The 18,519-nt window shown below is 40.8% G+C and overlaps 1 protein-coding gene across 2 annotated transcripts; it reads left to right on the forward strand.

Moving 5' to 3' along the window:
- Positions 1–12,916: 12,916 nt before the first annotated feature.
- On the forward strand, positions 12,917–18,122 carry LOC114552777 (uncharacterized). 2 transcript variants are annotated; one of them, XR_003692221.1, is made up of 6 exons: positions 12,917–13,747; positions 14,219–14,282; positions 14,475–14,626; positions 14,763–14,852; positions 14,963–16,051; positions 16,938–18,122. XR_003692221.1 is itself a non-coding variant. In XM_028573828.1 (5 exons), the coding sequence occupies exons 2-4, from the start codon at positions 14,487–14,489 to the stop codon at positions 15,336–15,338; spliced, it is 606 nt and encodes a 201-aa protein (XP_028429629.1). In that variant the 5' UTR covers positions 14,200–14,282; positions 14,475–14,486; the 3' UTR covers positions 15,339–16,051; positions 16,938–18,122. The 2 variants fall into 2 exon arrangements, 1 of the variants encoding a protein (XP_028429629.1); XM_028573828.1 differs by lacking the exon at positions 12,917–13,747 and having other exon boundaries at positions 14,200–14,282.
- Positions 18,123–18,519: the final 397 nt, after the last annotated feature.

Consider the following 18,519-nt stretch of genomic DNA (forward strand, 5'->3'; position numbering starts at 1 on the left):
TGTGTTAGAGAGTCCAGAAGGAGGATATGCTGGAGTACATGAGTGGTATACACTCACCCGGACCTTTTTTAAATGTTGGTGTAATATTGGTCACACTTGCACCGTGTGTGCTTTTTCCCACAGAGAGGTTAGGTCACACCTCTCTGCCTCAATACCACCGGGGACCTGGTGCAGCCACAGTTCACCCGCTGCATCAGGTTGATGAGATGGAAGTTCAGTTCTGTGTTATATACAGTGTTTTTTGTTTTCTCTTTTTCCTGACACGTTACAGGCATTGTTTTGTTAATGATTAGATTTGTTTTGACATCCAAGTGTAAACAGGTAGGGAGCAGTATCGTAAGATTACGAAGTCCATGGCTGAGCTGAATTTCATAACTTATAATATAAGAGGAATTAATAATCCAATCAAAAGGAAAAAGATTTTAGGACAATTAAATAGGTTTCACTGCTCTGTTGCTTTAATTCAGGAAACACACCTGTCTGAGAGAGTGGGTGGATCAGGTTTATTAGCCTCGTGAGACCGTCCTGATCTCGTGAGCTCCAGTTTTCCACTCGCAGATCAGTCTGGCATCTTGAGATAGAGAAAATTTGGAGCCGTTAGCCAAACGACCGGGCCAATCAGCGTTGGTTTTGATGTGGGTTAGGTCGTGATAGACAGATGGTTTATCCAATCAGCTAACCAGTATTTTCAGACAGCGGTAGCCCTAATTCTGTTAGCTGCTCGCTAATGCTTTTTTTCTCTTGGATCCTTCTTTTGGAATATGGTCCGGGAACCTGAAATGGTGCCTTTTATTCCTAAATTCTCGTTACACAAACGGCAAATATCCTTTACCGACATGTTGCTTGCATGCTGAGCTAACGAGCTATGCTTTGCCTGCAGCAGCAGGGGCGGGCTTGTGGTTGTATTTTCATATGTCACCAACATAGGTGATAGACAGATGGTTCATCCAATCAGCTAACCAGTATTTCCACCCCTTCCCAAAAGTTCTCCAACGGAAAGTTCCCAGATGGGTATGCCGAGCAAATGCGAAGCAATCCATCTGGCGGAGTCAGGTTACAGGTTTATAGTGCATCAATCAAAATCTTTCAAGACGATGAAGTTATGAAGATGTTATGGTGATAGGCACAATTGGGGGAATAAAGATAACCATACTTAATGTGTATGCCCCAAATGAAGATTGCCCACACTTTATCAAAAAAGTTGCAACTCTACTAGCAGATAAAAGTAGTAGTATTATACTAGTGGGGGGCGATCTTAACTGCACTCTGGATTCAAAATTGGACAGGTTACCTGCAATAAGAAAATCTCAATCTAAAATGTCTAAGCGGCTATCAGACATGATGAAGGAACTAGGCCTCGTAGACGTTTGGTGACAGCTCCACCCAAAGGAGAGAGATTTCACTTTTATGTCTCAAGTACATGGGAGTTATTCGAGGATAGACCTCTTTTGCATATCAAAAACTGAACTATATAGAATTAAAGAAAGTACAATTGAGCCAGTCACTATCTCAGACCACGGCCCTGTGACCATGAAAATTAATTTAGGGGTAGACAACCACTTTAGACTTAATGTCTCACTACTAACAGATACAAACATCAGGCAATAAATACAAGGAGCTCTACCTGAGTATTTCACTTTATACCATGGTCTGGGTGAATACTCGATTCTGATTGGCTGCAGGGTGTCCATTAAAAAGTGATGTAGGACACTTAATGAAGGAGTTCCGGTGAAACTGACTGTTTACCGTTCGAAATAAATAAATAAATGCGCTGGCTACATCAGCTGTGAGTAACCATAGCAACAGGCAGTCAAAGTATCTGTTTACAATTTATTGTAACAAACTTACATCTTAGCGTATACTACTAGCTAGCTACAACAATGAGCGACTTCATTATTTCTTTTAACCTTTTTGGAGAATTTGACAACTTTGATGACTGGGATGCTGCTGAAGAAAGAGAAATTGTAAATAAAACAGAAACGGCACAAGGAGATAACACCGGGAGAATTGAATCAAATAGAAGACGAAAAAGATGAGATCAATACAAAAACAAAATGCAAAATGGGCAGTAACTACACTCAAAGACTTTATTGTTCAAAAAGAAATGGACTCCAGCTTTGAGAAGTACACCGCTGATGTCCTTACTAACAGGTTATGTACCGCAGTCATTTAAAATTGCTGTGATAAAACCTCTTCTGAAAAAACCCACCCTAGATCCTGAGGTCTTAGCAAACTATAGACCTATATCTAACCTTCCCTTTCTATCCAAGATCTTTGAGAAGGTGGTTGCTAATCAGTTATGTGATTTTCTACATAGCAACAGTCTATTTGATGATTTTCAATCAGGATTTAGAAAGAATCATAGCACGGAGACGGCACTGGTGAAAATTACTAACGACCTTCTAACTGCTGCAGACAAAGGATTTGTCTCCATTCTTGTTCTACTAGATCTTAGTGCTGCATTTGACACTATTGACCATACCATCCTGTTACAGAGACTGGAACACTTAGTTGGCATTAAAGGAATCGCACTAAGCTGGTTTAAGTCCTATTTCTCTGAACGATCCCAATTTGTTAATGTTAATGATAAACCCTCCAAGCACGCTAAAGTTAGCCATGGCGTTCCTCAGGGCTCAGTGCTTGGACCAATTCTATTTTCCTTATATATGCTTCCTCTGGGTAATATTATTAGGAAACACTCAATTAACTATCACTGTTACGCAGACGATACCCAATTATATCTGTCAATTAAGCCAGATGAAAGTGGTCAGTTAGCAAGACTTCAAACGTGTATTGAGGATATAAAATCCTGGATGACCCACAATTTCCTGATGTTAAACTCAGACAAAACTGAAGTTATTGTGATAGGACCAACGCACCGCCGAACTTCGTTTTCGAAAGATATAGTTACTCTGGATGGGATTACCCTGGCCTCCAGCACTGCTGTCAGAAATCTAGGAGTTATTTTTGATCAGGATATATCCTTCAACGCCCACTTAAAACAAACCTCAAGAATAGCCTTTTTCCATCTTCGTAACATTGCCAAAATTAGGAATATCCTGTCTCAAAACGATGCTGAAAAACTAGTCCATGCATTCGTTACTTCTAGACTAGATTACTGCAATTCCTTATTATCAGGTTGCCCAAATAAGTCCATTAAGACTCTCCAACTGATCCAGAATGCTGCAGCACGTGTTCTGACGAGAACTAAGAGAAGAGATCATATTTCTCCTGTATTAGCTTCTCTGCATTGGCTTCCAGTGAAATATAGGATCGAATTTAAAATCCTCCTCCTGACTTACAAAGCTCTAAATGGTCAAGCACCATCATACTTAGAAGAGCTCATAGTACCTTATTGTCCCACTAGAGCACTGCGCTCCCGGAATGCAGGGCTACTTATGGTTCCTAGAGTCTCTGGAAGTAGACTGGGGGCCAGGGCCTTCAACTATCAGGCTCCAGTATTGTGGAACCAGCTCCCAGTCTGGGTTCGAGGAGCAGACACCGTCACCACATTTAAGAGTAAACTGAAAACTCTTCTCTTTGATAAAGCTTATAGTTAAGGAGTGAGGAGTTGCAGCGTCCGCCTAACCCGGCCCACCTGCTTCTCCTCGTAGTCATCAGTTTTATATACTGTATAATTAATAATCTAGCGAGAGTAGAGGGAGGTTGGGGAGAGTTCTAGCCCGACCAGGCACCTGGCTCTGGGGAGTTTACTCCCCGGAGTCCTTATGTTTCGATTCTCTGCATTTCCCGGCCGCATCCTGCTGCGTACTGCTGCACCCGCCGCACCCACCCGTGCTCTGCAGCGCCACGTTACATCCCGCAACGCCCTGCTGTTATGTTCCTATGCACAGAGTAGTCAGGATCCGGTATAGGAGACTGCACTACTCAGTATGACACGATGTGCCCTGCTATGACATGAACTTCCACGATAACCTTCAAAGTCACTGTGACTTCTAATGTGACTGTTATCACCACTGTTCATCACGCCCCCAACCGGCCCGTCAGACACCGCCTACCAAGAGTCTGGGTCTGCCGAGGTTTCTTCCTAAAAGGGAGTTTTTTCTTGCCACTGTCGCAATAGCCACTGCTAATGCTTGCTCTTGAGGGAATTACTGTAATTGTTGGGGTTTTGGAATTTATAGAGTGTGGTCTAGACCTACTCTATCTGTAAAGTGTCTCGAGATAACTTTTGTTATGATTTGATACTATAAATAAAATTGAATTGAATTGAAATTGAATCGATGCTCTGAATGAGACCAAGGCAGGGGGAGAGTACAGCGTTTCAAGCCTAAGGAGTCTGAGAGCCGGTATCAACCATCATTTAACGGAATTCAATATTTTAACTGACACGAGATTCATGACGAGTAATGTGGTTTTTAAGGCAATAATTAAGCGTTACCGAAAAAGCGTCAAAGATACCAGCGTTCACCATCCTGGTATTTCTGAGTCTGATCTTGAAATCAGAAAGGTGGGTCTTTCGAAGGTATACACCAACCACAGCCTCCGAAGCACCGCTGTAGGTCGACTCTCCGATGCCGGCCTGGAGAGCCGTCAAATAATGTCGGTGACAGCCCATCGATGCGAGAGCAGTCTGCAGGCTTACTGGGCTCCGTCAGTCCGGGAGAGACGAGACTGGAGCAACGTTCTGTCTGCATCAAGTGCCCCTCACGGCCAGTCCCCAGCTATCGTGCATCCTTCTTCAAAGGTCCCTATGTCGGACTTGCCGACTATGTCAAATTGCACTATGAATGGAATCTTTATATTTAATTGTAAATAAAAAAAAAAGCTAGCATGTAGGCAAATGCCCCTCTGTTCGACCTGATTAATTTCCCCATATCTGTAAGCGCAAATCGCTGGAGCATAATTCATTTGTTGTTGTTGTTTGATTAAATGTTTTCTGTGTAATAAAAAAACAAATAACTATGCCTCTACCTGTGGGTTTTAATTCTAGGTTATAAAACATAAATGTATGACGCCCAGCCTAGCCTACATGAACAAAATAAGATAACCTACATAGCCTATAGCTACATTCACATTCAGCGTAGCCTACTATTTGAACAATGGTATGAGCAATAACTGTTTAGGTTAGACTTAATGTTGCTGGCATTGGCATCAGCTTTATGGAAAATCTATGCTATTTATGCTAAAAATGCTATTTAGCTAAGGCTTCGACCGTCAGTAGCCTAACATTGTTCCTGAAAATATTTGTTGTTTTGGGGACAATGACAGTGCTGGATAGCTAGCTTGTCTTGTTGTTAAATATACTGTAAAATTATTTTGAGAAGAATAGCGTTATCTCACATCCTTTTCACTGTTCAGGTCGCTACTTCAGGCTGCGCCGCTGCAGCCGACAGTAATGTTACACATCGCGGATCAAATTCTTCGTAAAAGTCGTTATATTGTTTTGGGGAGAATGACATGGCTGGATAGCTTGCTTGTCTTGTTCTTCAACATACTGTCAAATTATTTTTACTGATTGACAACTGTACACAATGTTATTGACTTTGGATCTTGCTAGCATAACTTTAGCTTTCTGGCTCGTAGCTAAACTGAAGGGTTCTATCAGCTGAGCGGACTATATAAATATCTCCGGTTGCTAAGGGAGGCAAGTCGTATCTAAGGTCCTTCCTAATTCCTGGTGGAGTGAACAACATTTGCATTGCATAAGAACCTGATGGATGGGAATGATTATTCCAGGTATTAGTCAAACCGTCAGGCGTAACCAGGGAAACAGAGTTATTGTTTGGATAAACTTTAGATTTCGATTGTAAAACTAATTAAAATATGAACTATTGTTTAAAAAATATGTTATTTGGCAAGTGACCATGGTATAAGCGGGTTAATGCCCTTCGAGGTGTCCATTGTCAGGTATTAATGGACTTCACAAAACACGAACTACATTAAGGAAAAATTGGAAATGAATGTTATCATTGAAGATTCTACATGGATGGACATATGGACAAGTTGTTATAAGGGAATTAGTAGCCAACTGTGGAAAGAATTTGACTGGAAGTTAAAGATCAGATTTTTTAATACTCCCTTTATCATCTCTTCATTTGTGAAAAACCCCAACGTGGCATTATGTTGGCGAAAATGTGGAAATATTGGAGACACCACACATATTTTTGGGGATTGTCCGGCAATACAAGGATTTTGGGATAATGTTAAAAAGGAAATTGATATTATTTTAGAGGTAGATATCACTCCAGAACCAATGTTGTTTTTGCTGGGAGCCATACCCAAAGACCTATATAATGCAGATCAGCGATATATATACTGAGGATTCTTTTATTGGTAGCAAAGAAAATGATGTAAAACCACCAACAATAGGTCAATGGGTCCAGAGACTGAAAAATGTTTACAGGATGGAGCGAATGACGGCAAGTCTGCAGCTGACTATGGACATTTTTGTGCAAAGATGGACTTGTGTTTCAAGGTACCTGGGGGTCTGATGGATGGGATGATATGATAGAATACTGTTGGGAAGGGATGCCTATCTAAATTCCTCTTTGAAAAATTTTGCTTAGCTACTATTTACAGATATCTACCTCTCTGCCTGTTGTTGTTGTTATTGTTGTTGTTACCATTATTAATATTATTACTATTCTATTTTTAATTTATCTTATTACTATTTTTTTTACGCACTTATTTCTATTTTGCTTCATATTTACTTATTTTTATTTTTTATTTATTTTTACTCTTATTGTAACCTATACTACCTGCCATTTGTTTATTACATTTTTGCTGTCAGGAAATGTTATGTAAAATGATTACAATGTTTAAATAAAAAGTAAAAAAAAAAGATTTAATAGGTGACCTCGCCGACCTTGCGAAGTACCGTGAAAGGGCCTTGCCACTTCGCCAGCAGACTGCTTTCCGACAATGGCAACAGCAGCAGCACCTTCTGTCCGGACACAAAGGAGCGACTGCGTGCTGTCCGGTCATACCACGTCTTTTGCCTCTTCTGAGCCCGGGCCAGGTGTTGGTGGGCCATGAAGCTCAGCTAGTCCAGTTTCTCCCGCATCTTCAGGACATAACTCGCGATGTTAGTTGGTTGGTGAGGAGGGTCCCCCCCCAACTCTCTCAGAGCATGTCAAGTGGGCCTCTTTAAGATTTCCTTGGGGACACCCATACGGGAGAAAAGTTGAAGTAAACTATTGGCCACCTGCCTCGCCTTAGTGTTTCTGAGGGGGAATGCCTCTGGGTAACGTGTTGCGTAATCACAAATCACCAAGATGTATTGGTGACCTGCCCTACTCCTCTCTAACAGTACAGATCCACTTTTGCGACACGACTGTCGCGTGGTATCGCGACGTCATACAGCCATGGTTGATGCTCCACGCTCCTGACCAGCAGCTGATTGGACGAATGTGTGACGTGGGTGTGGCTACTCGAGAATTTCAACAGAGTGTTATGGTGGCTCATTGAGAATACGATCTTGTATTTTACAAAAATAGTTCACCGAAATGTGTTTCTGAAAACATTTTAAGAAAAAGAAAGAAATACGCCATGCAGTTGCTGAATCTGTCTTAATTTCAGATCGACAAAGGTTAGTTTGAAAGATTTTCGTCTACTTCTACTGGATAGTCGCGTTCAACGGAATCATTTCATAAAGCTGGGCATCTACCAGCTTTTTGACGCACTACATTTTCTCAAATGTAGCGCCGCCCTCCCAGACTGCTTTGCGTGCGCGTTGAAGTCGCTTGACGTCACCCATAGGAATAGAGTGGGGCGCGACGCGACAGAAGCATCGCACGGACCTGCACCATAAGGGACCAACTACATCCATGGCAATGCGACTGAAAGGTGTGTCAATAATGGGAAGACTGATGAGGGGAGCTTTTAAGCCTCTCTTGGAGCTAGCAGACAACTGGCACTCTGGACAGGACCTACAGTATTCTGCTGTCATTGCTGAAACCTGGCCAATAGAATCTTTGCAGGATTCTTTTCTCTGTCTTCTCCCTGCCCAGATGTCCTGACCACGGAACACTGTGACCCAAGTGCAACACTTTGGCCCTCAGAGCCTTAGGAACAACCAACTGCTCTGTGTCTGCACTCGCTTCATACAGTTTCTCATTATCGACAACGAAACGTGTCACCTTCCCTCATGGCTTCCCTAGCCTCATCAGGGGTCTTTCCTGCATCGCTGTACCTGCCACTTTTGCTCTGCGCCTCTCGCTTTGGACTTTTTAGGTTTGCCACCAGGACAACTCTCAAATAGTAACTGACCAAACATCAGTGTCTGGTCCGTCTCTGGCCTGGGCTCTAGTTATAACACAAGCACCAACTGTGTCAACACTTTGTATTAGCTCTGTAAGAACTGGTACATCCTGGCCTAGAATCACTGGGTAAGGGCATTTATCCTAAATCCCTACAGTTAACAAGTACTTCTGGCCATTAATCTCAATGAGAACCTCGCCAGTCTGGTGCACAGACTTATCACCATGGATGCAGCGGACCCTCACTTTGCCCACAGGCTGGAAATCAGACTTCAAACAGAACTTAAAAATGAATGATAGACTACTTCCTGTATCAACCAAATCCTGAACTGTCTTTTCATTTATCTTCACAGGGACAGTAACATCGGAAGAAGTACCAGATAAGTGCTTGCTATGACCAGGTACGTAACCAGGGTTCTAAATTAACACCCGCCAAATTAAAAAATTAATTTTGGCGGGTGTTAATAAAAACTTACTAGCCAGTTTGGCCGGTGATGCATGAGGCATTACATGCATAAGGCTCTGTTCTCGGTCATTTATCCCCCTGGCAGTACTTCCTACATTTCCCAAGAACACTGCGCCGTAATGCTACGTGATGACGTTTCATACGCCCATTGGCTGCGCGCAGTTTGCAGTGAAACCAGCGGGAGAAACCATGGAAACGAACGGAGTCAGGAGCAGGGAGTAGACTGAAAGAAGAGGGAGTTAGCTAGCTAGCTAGCTAGCTAGTAAAGTAAAGTATAAAGTTAAGATTAGCTAAACTAAATGCGGTGGTGGTTGGGACAGACTTCTGGGGGCGAGAAGAGGAACGAGGCAGGGGATGAGGATATCAACAGAGAAACGAAGAAAAGAAAATGTAATGCCAAATGGCTGACGGGTCATGAATGGCTTGTGTTTGATCACGATAATGTCATGTTTTGTCAGGATTGCCGCATGTACGCGAAAGAAAAAAACTAAATGAACAATTTTGCGGTAGGAACTACGAATTTTAAAGTCGAGGCAGTAAAGGACCATGAGAGTGCCCAAAGTCATCAGGAGAGCCTAAGGATTACAATTTGAGACAGGAATTATATATATATATATATATATATATATATATATATATATATATATATAAATGTTAAATCTAAATGTTATATCTAAATGTTAAATTTATATCTAAATATTATATCTAAATCTAAATGTTAAATATATATCTAAATGTTAAATGTTAAATCTAAATGTTATATCTAAATCTAAATGTAAAATGTATATCTAAATGTTATATCTAAATCTAAATGTTAAATATATATATAAATGTTAAATCTAAATGTTATATCTAAATCTAAATGTTAAATTTATATTTAAATGTTAAATGTTAAATCTAAATATTATATCTAAATCTTAATCTTAAATATATATCTAAATCTTATATCTAAATCTAAACCTTAAATATATATATATCTAAATGTTAAATGTTAAATATAAATGTTATATCTAAATGTGTCGCTAAGTGTAAAGCTAAATATTTAGAAAATATTCAAATCCCCAAGGAAACCACGCCCACTGCAGTGGCTTCAAACGCGCTGCACCGCCGCCCCCCCCGCTCCCACCCCACGACGCTGTGGTAGTGATGGGACAACCGACTCTTTTACGAGAGTCGGTTCAACCGGACGGTTGTTGGTTGGCCTACCGAGTTAATAGATTCGGTCACCGGTTCGCGTTTAACTTTACATATCTATCAAGATAACATTACATGTATTTGTATGTGATATAGGCCTAATACTTTCCCCTTGGTAGTATAGCATATGAATTTCCATGAACACAATTCTAAAATGCACGAGACATAAAGGCTTCTGCTATTGGTTGATAACTCAAACTTGCCGAGAACCTAGACACCCGTTTGATTACATGACTCATGCATTAGGCACGGTTACGGTCTTGTTCAGTAGTCTGGTGCACAGTCTACTGGTGACAGCCTACCTATCACGTAACAAACATTTAACTTAACATAACTACTAAGATAACATGACGTGCATTTGTATGTGATATCCATCAATAATGTAATCTATTAATTTGTATGTACACAATCATCTAAGATGCACGAGAAATAAAGGTATCTGGGATCGGTTGATAAGTCAAACTTGCCGAGAACCTAGACACTCGTTTGAATATAGACTCATGCAGTAGCCTACCCTCGGTTACGGTCCTTACGGTCTCGTTCAGTAGCCTGGTGCGCGGTCTCCTTGTGACAGCCTAGCTACCACGTAGCAACATTCACTTCTCTAACATTTAACTTAACTACCAAAATAACATTTGTGTATTTGTATGTGATGTACTGTACTTCCCCATCGATAATGTGTGAATTGCCGTGAACACAATCCTCTAAGATGCACCAGAAACAAGGCTTGGTTAATAACTCAAACTTGCCGAGAACCGAGACACCGCTTGATTACATTAGAGTCGAGCGGCCGGCCGGTTGCACGGTTACATTACAGTCGAAAAAATCCAGAAATCACAATGTATGATTTTTTAACTATTTATTTGTATGATACAGCTTCAAATAAGTATTTGAACACCTGAGAAAATCAATGTTAATATTTGGTACAGTAGCCTTTGTTTGCAAGTACAGAGGTCAAACGTTTCCTGTAGTTTTTCACCAGGTTTGCACACACTGCAGGAGGGATTTTGGCCCACTCCTCCACACAGATCTTCTCTAGATCAGTCAGGTTTCTGGGCTGTCGCTGAGAAACACGGAGTTTGAGCTCCCTCCAAAGATTCTCTATTGGGTTTAGGTCTGGAGACTGGCTAGGCCACGCCAGAACCTTGATATGCTTCTTACAGAGCCACTCCTTGGTTATCCTGGCTGTGTGCTTCGGGTCATTGTCATGTTGGAAGACCCAGCCTCGACCCTTCTTCAATGCTCTAACTGAGGGAAGGAGGTTGTTCCCCAAAATCTCATCAATACATGGCCCCGGTCATCCTCTCCTTAATACAGTGCAGTCGCCCGGCCCATGTGCAGAAAAACACCCCCAAAGCATGATGCTACCACCCCCATGCTTCACAGTAGGGATGGTGTTCTTGGGATGGTACTCATCATTCTTCTTCCTCCAAACACGGTAAGTGGAATTATGACCAAAAAGTTCTATTTTGGTCTCATCTGACCACATGACTTTCTCCCATGACTCCTCTGGATCATCCAAATGGTCATTGGCAAACTTAAGACGGGCCTTGACATGTGCTGGTTTAAGCAGGGGACCCTTCGGTGCCATGTATGATTTCAAACCATGACGTCTTAGTGTATTACCAACAGTAAGCTTGGAAACGTGGTCCCAGCTCTTTTCAGGTCATTGACCAGCTCCTCCCGTGTAGTTCTGGGCTGATTTCTCACCTTTCTTAGGATCATTGAGACCCCACGAGGTGAGATCTTGCATGGAACCCCAGTCCGAGGGAGATTAACAGTCATGTTTAGCTTCTTCCATTTTCTAATGATTGCTCCAACAGTGGACCTATTTCACCAAGCTGCTTGGCAATTTCCCCGTAGCCCTTTCCAGCCTTGTGGAGGTGTACAATTTTGTCTCTAGTGTCTTTGGACAGCTCTTTGGTCTTGGCCATGTTAGTAGTTGGATTCTTACTGATTGTATGGGGTGGACAGGTGTATTTATGCAGCTAACAACCTCAAACAGGTGAATCTAATTTAGGATACTAAATGGAGTGGAGGTGGACATTTTAAAGGCAAACTAACAGGTCTTTGAGGGTCAGAATTCTAGCTGATAGACAGGTGTTCAAATACTTATTTGCAGCTGTATCATACAAATAAATAGTTAAAAAATCATACATTGTGATTTCTGGATTTTTTTTTTCACAGTGGACATGCACCTACGATGACAATTTCAGACCCCTCCATGATTTCTAAGAGGGAGAACTTGCAAAATAGCAGGGTGTTCAAATACTTATTTTCCTCACTGTATATAATGCCAACGGCACGAATGAAGTAAAAGAAAAAAACAGGAGTGAGTCGGTTCATTGACGTATGGCCCTCGATTCTCCCGGCTCAGTGACACGAGTCGGGTTAATTAACCGGCTCTTCGGTCAGTTCGTCAACACTACGCTGTGGTGAAAGCAAATGACTTAGGTGAAAGGCAGGCATGGCCGGTTCTCTAGGTCTAGGAGACATTGAACGGGCTGTCATTGCGGGTGTGCGGGCTGCACTCCATGGTGTACCTCCCCCGGTCCAGTCCACAACATCAACGGTAAGTTAAGTTGTTTTAATTGTAGTTCTTTATGCATACTTAGCCACTGTTAGCTAACCCAGCCACTTAGCTGTGTGACGGATGCTAGCTAAAGTTTTTTTATCCAGTTTCTGTAGTTAATGTGACTGAGAAAGTTAACTTAGTTAAGTTACCCATAACCTAGTTGACTTAGTGGTTACCAGTGACAAAACTGACCACTTACTCTATGAATCCTGTGCTGTTTCAACACCAGCGGTGCTCAGTGCCACAAGCACTTCCAACTTCACGTCACTGAGATCAGTAAGTTGTGATATAGCTGGAGAATGTTTATGTTACCCTGAGAAAAATAGATAAAACTATTGATATAAAATAACTGTTTCTGGTTAATTTTTGAAGTTCAACATTGGTAATTTGAGTTGTGCAAGCTGACGGCTAACTGGTTAACATTAACAAGTGGAGTTAACGGATTTATAAAGAGATGGAGTGAGCATGCAGCGGTGTGGCGGGTCATCCAATACTGTATTGTGAGGTTGTATCATGGAGTCTATTGAATACATCATGAGCTCTGTAGTGAAACCAAGTGATTTGACAAAAAAATCAACATAGGACGAGTTGGAAATGAGAACTGGGTTTATTGATTGAGTGAAAATCTGGATGGGGGTTTAAATTGAAGCAAGTCTAGAATTACTTCATTAAAGAAGCACTAATAGTGGTTAGAGTTTAAGTTCAACACTGGTCATAGTAGGCTTGAATGACATTAAATGACATTAATGGCTCCACAACACTAAATGTCAGCATGGAGGCCTGTATGCAGTTCTTTACAACTTTACTGTTAAACTTGGTCACTATCAGCTCTATTAAGATTCTTGGTCTGTTTGTCTTCTATAGGCTCCTCTGCCATCCATCCCTCAACGTAATGGGGCTCAATCGGGATACTTGAGACAAAGGCATGTCAAAACATACACAAAGGAAGTTATATGTTTACCTTTTTCACCGGGGGCGTCGGTCTTCGTTATACCCAGAGGAGAAACTCGGACCAGGTTAGCTACGGCTGGCCTTGTTGGAAAAATGTAATTTTCCACAGAATGGTCTGAAGACCAAGTGAGAGCTGAAATAACCGCTATCTTCAGTGGAGCATTTGGGTTATCAGAGCACCAGTCGCTTCCATTTCAGTTTTTGAGCATCATCAAGGGGTGTAAAAAACTGATGATACCAAAGGTCACCTCCAATTTCCCCTGGGGTGGTACAGAAGTTGCCTCCGTGTGTTCCAGCACTTGTTTGTATATCATGGCAGAAATGGAAGTTCCTGCACAGGTGAGCATGTTATTGAATACATTTGTGTGGTAACTCTGAGAACAAAAGGCTCAGTCTAAATGGGTTGCTGCCCATTTATTGAACTCAGAAAAAAATCATAATCATATGCAACCAAGGATGCCCATCTTTGCTTTTAGCCCACACTAGTCCACAGATGTTTGGCCTCTACATTTCCACAGATCTTGGACCTTGATCTGTTACTGCACATTGGACAGAACACACCCATAACCTGGTGATCCAGTGATGAGCACACATGTACTCAATAACTGAATGATCCCCTACAACACATCTATCATCTACCTCTATCTCCATCTACTAGCTATATGTTGTATACTCCCCACACTTAGAAAATATGTAATTTTTCAATCTGATAAAATGATCTCTGTGTCACACTGTAAAAATTTCCCCTTGTAACTTACTGTACAAGTTGCCTGTTTTTACATAGGAGTTCACACCTTTTCTTTTGTGCAGAGCTGGTATGTGGAGCTGTCTGATGACAGTGATTTTGAAAACCCGGTTGTACAACGAAGAAGAGGTGAGTTAAAAAAAATAAAAATTAACACCCCTCATTTGTGTGGAAAATCACAGTAAATAACAGCCTCTTGAGGTTAATTGCTGATCTGTCTTGATTTTTGTGATAAATTGGTGACTTATTGCATTATTGAACTTATTGAAACAAGTATTTAGGTTATTATTAAAAGTTACTGAGTTGATTGTCTTCATGTAGTGAGTCAGAGAGATGCCCCGTCCAGACAGAGCCCAGAGGGAACACTGTGAGAGGCAAGAGAGGGTGGAAGCCAGTGCTCCATCTGATGATGGGATGGAACTACAGGGACAGCGAGGGCCAAATGAAGCTATGAATCACTTTGCAGATTTCATGTACAGTTATATGTATTAACTTAAGGTTTTATCATGTAATATTTGTTACATTTTATGTTGGTTCATTTTGTTAGGGAACAAAACCTCTTATGTTAGGGAACAAAACCTCTTTTATCCTATTGTGTCTAATTAACAGTCCTATTGATGTTGAAGAAGATGAAGCCATTGAGGAGGCCATCAGATGCAGTCTTTTAGAAGAGTCTGTGCAGTCCTTACAGGATTCAAGGTATACTTGCTTAGCTCATTTTTAACTTTCAGTGTTGCACCAGTCAAAATAAGACACAGTCAGTGTGGCTTTCATGTGTGTTGGTAATAACCATTATCCTTTTTGTTCAGAAGGGTTGCAGAAAGTTTGAGCAAAGAAGAAATTACAGGTATAGTGAAAGCTCACAGTGAGCGGGTTGTCACAGAAGCATACAGACCGATCTACATCAGCCGAGGGAACGTGTGGACAACTGCTCTCCGACAGTTTAGTAGACGGAAATTCACTGAGAGCACCGATCAGCTGTATGTCACCTTTGCCAGTGACGAAGGCACCAACGAAGATGGAGAAGACCTTGGAGGGCCGAGGCGAGAATTATTCCGTCTGCTTGGAGATACCAAATCGAAGGTCTTCCAAACCCAGTCAGCATGGACAACAAAGATGCATTTGTGCAGAATGCAATACTTTTCCATGTCCTCATTCAATGACAGAGCTGCTATGATCAGTTAGTTGAGGGTTTGAAGTACTACGAGGTAAGGTTAGACTTAAATATAACTGTAATTGCATTCTAGTGTACAACAGATAGTGAATTGCTTGTGCATGGTTTTTATAGCACACTGGAACACTATTCAGTCCCATTCAAAATAAACAATTTGAATTATCTACAGATTGCACGGGTGTTCAGACACCGATTACATTACTTCCCCACCACCCCCAATCGCTTTGCCTTTTTTTTTTTTTTTATATAGAAATAAAACCCATTCACAGTTGATTTCAGCATCAATGTTCATCTCATAAAAAACATGCTTACTGTAAAACACTAAGCATGTTATCAATACGTATTTGGATGATGGATCATACAACTATAAACTGAAAATGTCCAGAGTGGGGTAGTGAGACATCTGTCCTCCCCCTGCTATCTGCTTCAAACACATGTAGCTGTTAGCGACAAGCTGCTCTCATGTCTCCCTGGGTCACTAAAAGCTCATGCATTTAAGGGTTAAGCTTCTAATTGGGCTTTTGTTGTTTTCACAGGTTCTGCCACTCCTGAAAGAAAGGCCTTGCCTTAGGGTCCTTCTCGATATGCCCAAAGAACCCAGTGATGTCACAGCAGATGTTGTGGCTACCCTCCTGAAACCCAACTACTCTGTTCTGGGAAGTAACAGAAGACCAAAAGAGGAGTTATTGGTGGATAAGTTCAGAGTTTCTTGACTGTGTGCAAGGTAAATGGATGTAAAATGTAGTATGGCTAAAATATCCTACTGCATTCATAAGTGTTACAATAGGCATTTGTGATTAAGTGTTTGCTCAGCCTTATTTCTACATTCTCCTACCTATGTTGAGGATAATTGCAATATGTCATTTCTCTGTCTATAAAACCATGGCACGTCATACATGTCATGTTATCTCTTATCGGTCTAGGTTTTTTAACAATCAGTTGAACAAAGCCTCAGCCAATCAGTAGAAAGCCAGTCAGTAGACAAAGCCTCAGCAAGTCAGAAATCTCAGAGAGCTTTATTCACGGGACCCGGAGACCTACGTCGTGTTGCTACCAGACGCAGTCTGAGTTTCCAAAGAAAAGACACACTTCTTATAGGACATTCTCACAAATTACATCTACAAGTATGGTATGACAAGAATCAAGATGAGCACATCACCTCTTTTGCACAACATTGTATACAAGGATGTAACCCCTAGCAACCAACATCAGTGACATTTACCCAAGGCCTGGTCTAACATATATGAAGGCGCCAACCCCCCTAGTAGGAGATGGCTCCTCCAAGTCAGGGCCCCTTCTATCTTAACAAACAAGCACTTAGGCCCAATTACCTTGAGGAAGAATGCCACAGATGCAAAACATCTCTCATCATCCCAATTTCTGTTCACCCATACATTTCTATGAATAACTTGTTCACAAACAGAATTAAAAGAACACATGAGTAAAACACAGTACACACACACACACATATATGGAAATATCTTTAAGGCTAGAAATTTCTTACTACACTCTATATATTTTGAAGTCAAGCTATATGATAATTCTGTTTTTTAGATAAAATTGTAATTTGTCTATATTTTCTTTTGTTCTGAAACTTTTCAACCTTGTAGAGAAGGAGCTTGGGGAACATCTTAACACCAGAAAGCTCACTGAGGCAGAAAAGGCGTTTATCCTGACATTGAATCCTGGACACATCCTAGCCTTTGCAACGGGAAGCAGCAAAGTTCCTGCAATTGGATTTTTTCCCAGTCCAAAACTGACTTTTGTTCATGATGACACAAAGCACACACATGCTCAAATGAGCTTCAGATCTTTGTTAACAGAAAGAATCTGGCAGATGACAATGAATTTGATTACAATTTTCTGGTAGCTCTCATGAATGGATCAATTTTTAGTGCAGTGTAGTCTACAAAAAACAATGCTTGGATTGTACATTTTATTTGGAGCCCAGAGCTTTTCGTGGATGGACATCAGGTTTACAAGCTGAGCATCTGGTGTAGCATGACTTGTTAAAACTGTTAAAACGTTGTTTCGCCTAAAGTCTGATCTGAACTACAGTTAGTCAGCATGCTATAATCTCCTGTAAAAACATTATCAATGTCTTCTCAGTAGTGTAAAATGACACAGTAATTCCTTTATCAACTTTCTATTTCTTTAAATGCATTTACAAGAAAAAAATGATTTTATATATATTCCTTCAGAGGAATTTTCACCATTCACCTTGCTGATGGCTGAACTGAAGAGGTTCATAACAGTTTCAGCCCAATTGTGCCATGTACAACTAGTTTCCATCTTATCAGTTTATGATTTTTGTCGATGTGCCATATATAGTTTGGACAAGGCACAGTGTATACTCGTGTTTGTATTATACATTTTTTGCTTGAGGTTGCACTCTTGTCAGATTTCATCAACATGTCTAGTTGTCTGTATTGTGCATTTTTGCAGTATTGCTGTAAAGGTGTAACCAGGTGTGTTCTTGTCTGATTAATATTCATGGTTCATTTTAGCTGTATCAGACACAGACTATTGTTTTCATTCCACTTAATTATTTAAATGCAGTATTTCAATTAAGTGGCCAGTTCCTATAAATAAACCATTCCAGAAACTCTGAATAAGCTGTGTACGACTTCAGTAATGAACATCCTGCATTGTCATTTTGTTTTGGTGAACAGATACCTTGACAATGTGAAGTGAGAGTATTTGCAGACCATCAGTATAGCGTAATTTGTTAATGGTGGCTAGCTGCATACCTCATGACTTTACTATTTACCTTTTAGCTTGTTTCAGCAGTAATATGCACATACTGTACATGCAAATGTTTCATTTGATTTGTTTGCAATTTGATTAAACACTACTTGCAAAAAAAGATTTTGCTTTTCTTGTCCAATATCAACAAGTGTGATAAAAGTTCATGGAAAAAAATGAATCGATGAGAGGAATTTCAAAAGAAAAAAGTATATCTTTAATATTTTCATAAAGCTCATAGGTGTCAGTCATCTTACAAAGCAAGTTACAGTTGGTTGCTTCACACTTTCACTGTTTTGGCATGACAAACTTGTGTTTTCCAAAATCATACGTATTATTCACAGGTTGGAGAGGATTAGAGAAGTACAAGACATTGAGGTAGGTGGATATACTGAATCACACACAGGAATAAACTGATGTAAGAATTCACAATTAAGATGGAATCAG

This window comes from Perca flavescens, chromosome 3 (assembly GCF_004354835.1).
Source record: "Perca flavescens isolate YP-PL-M2 chromosome 3, PFLA_1.0, whole genome shotgun sequence".
In the NCBI taxonomy this organism is placed as follows: domain Eukaryota; kingdom Metazoa; phylum Chordata; class Actinopteri; order Perciformes; family Percidae; genus Perca; species Perca flavescens.

What these genes read in the sequence shown, in the direction of transcription:
- LOC114552777 (XM_028573828.1), top strand. Translation starts at nt 14,487, where the DNA reads ATGCCCCGTCCAGACAGAGCCCAGAGGGAACACTGTGAGAGGCAAGAG. An exon ending in AATCACTTTGCAGATTTCAT is followed by an intron (nt 14,627 to 14,762) that starts GTACAGTTATAT and finishes TCTAATTAACAG; the next exon opens with TCCTATTGATGTTGAAGAAG. An exon ending in CAGTCCTTACAGGATTCAAG is followed by an intron (nt 14,853 to 14,962) that starts GTATACTTGCTT and finishes CTTTTTGTTCAG; the next exon opens with AAGGGTTGCAGAAAGTTTGA.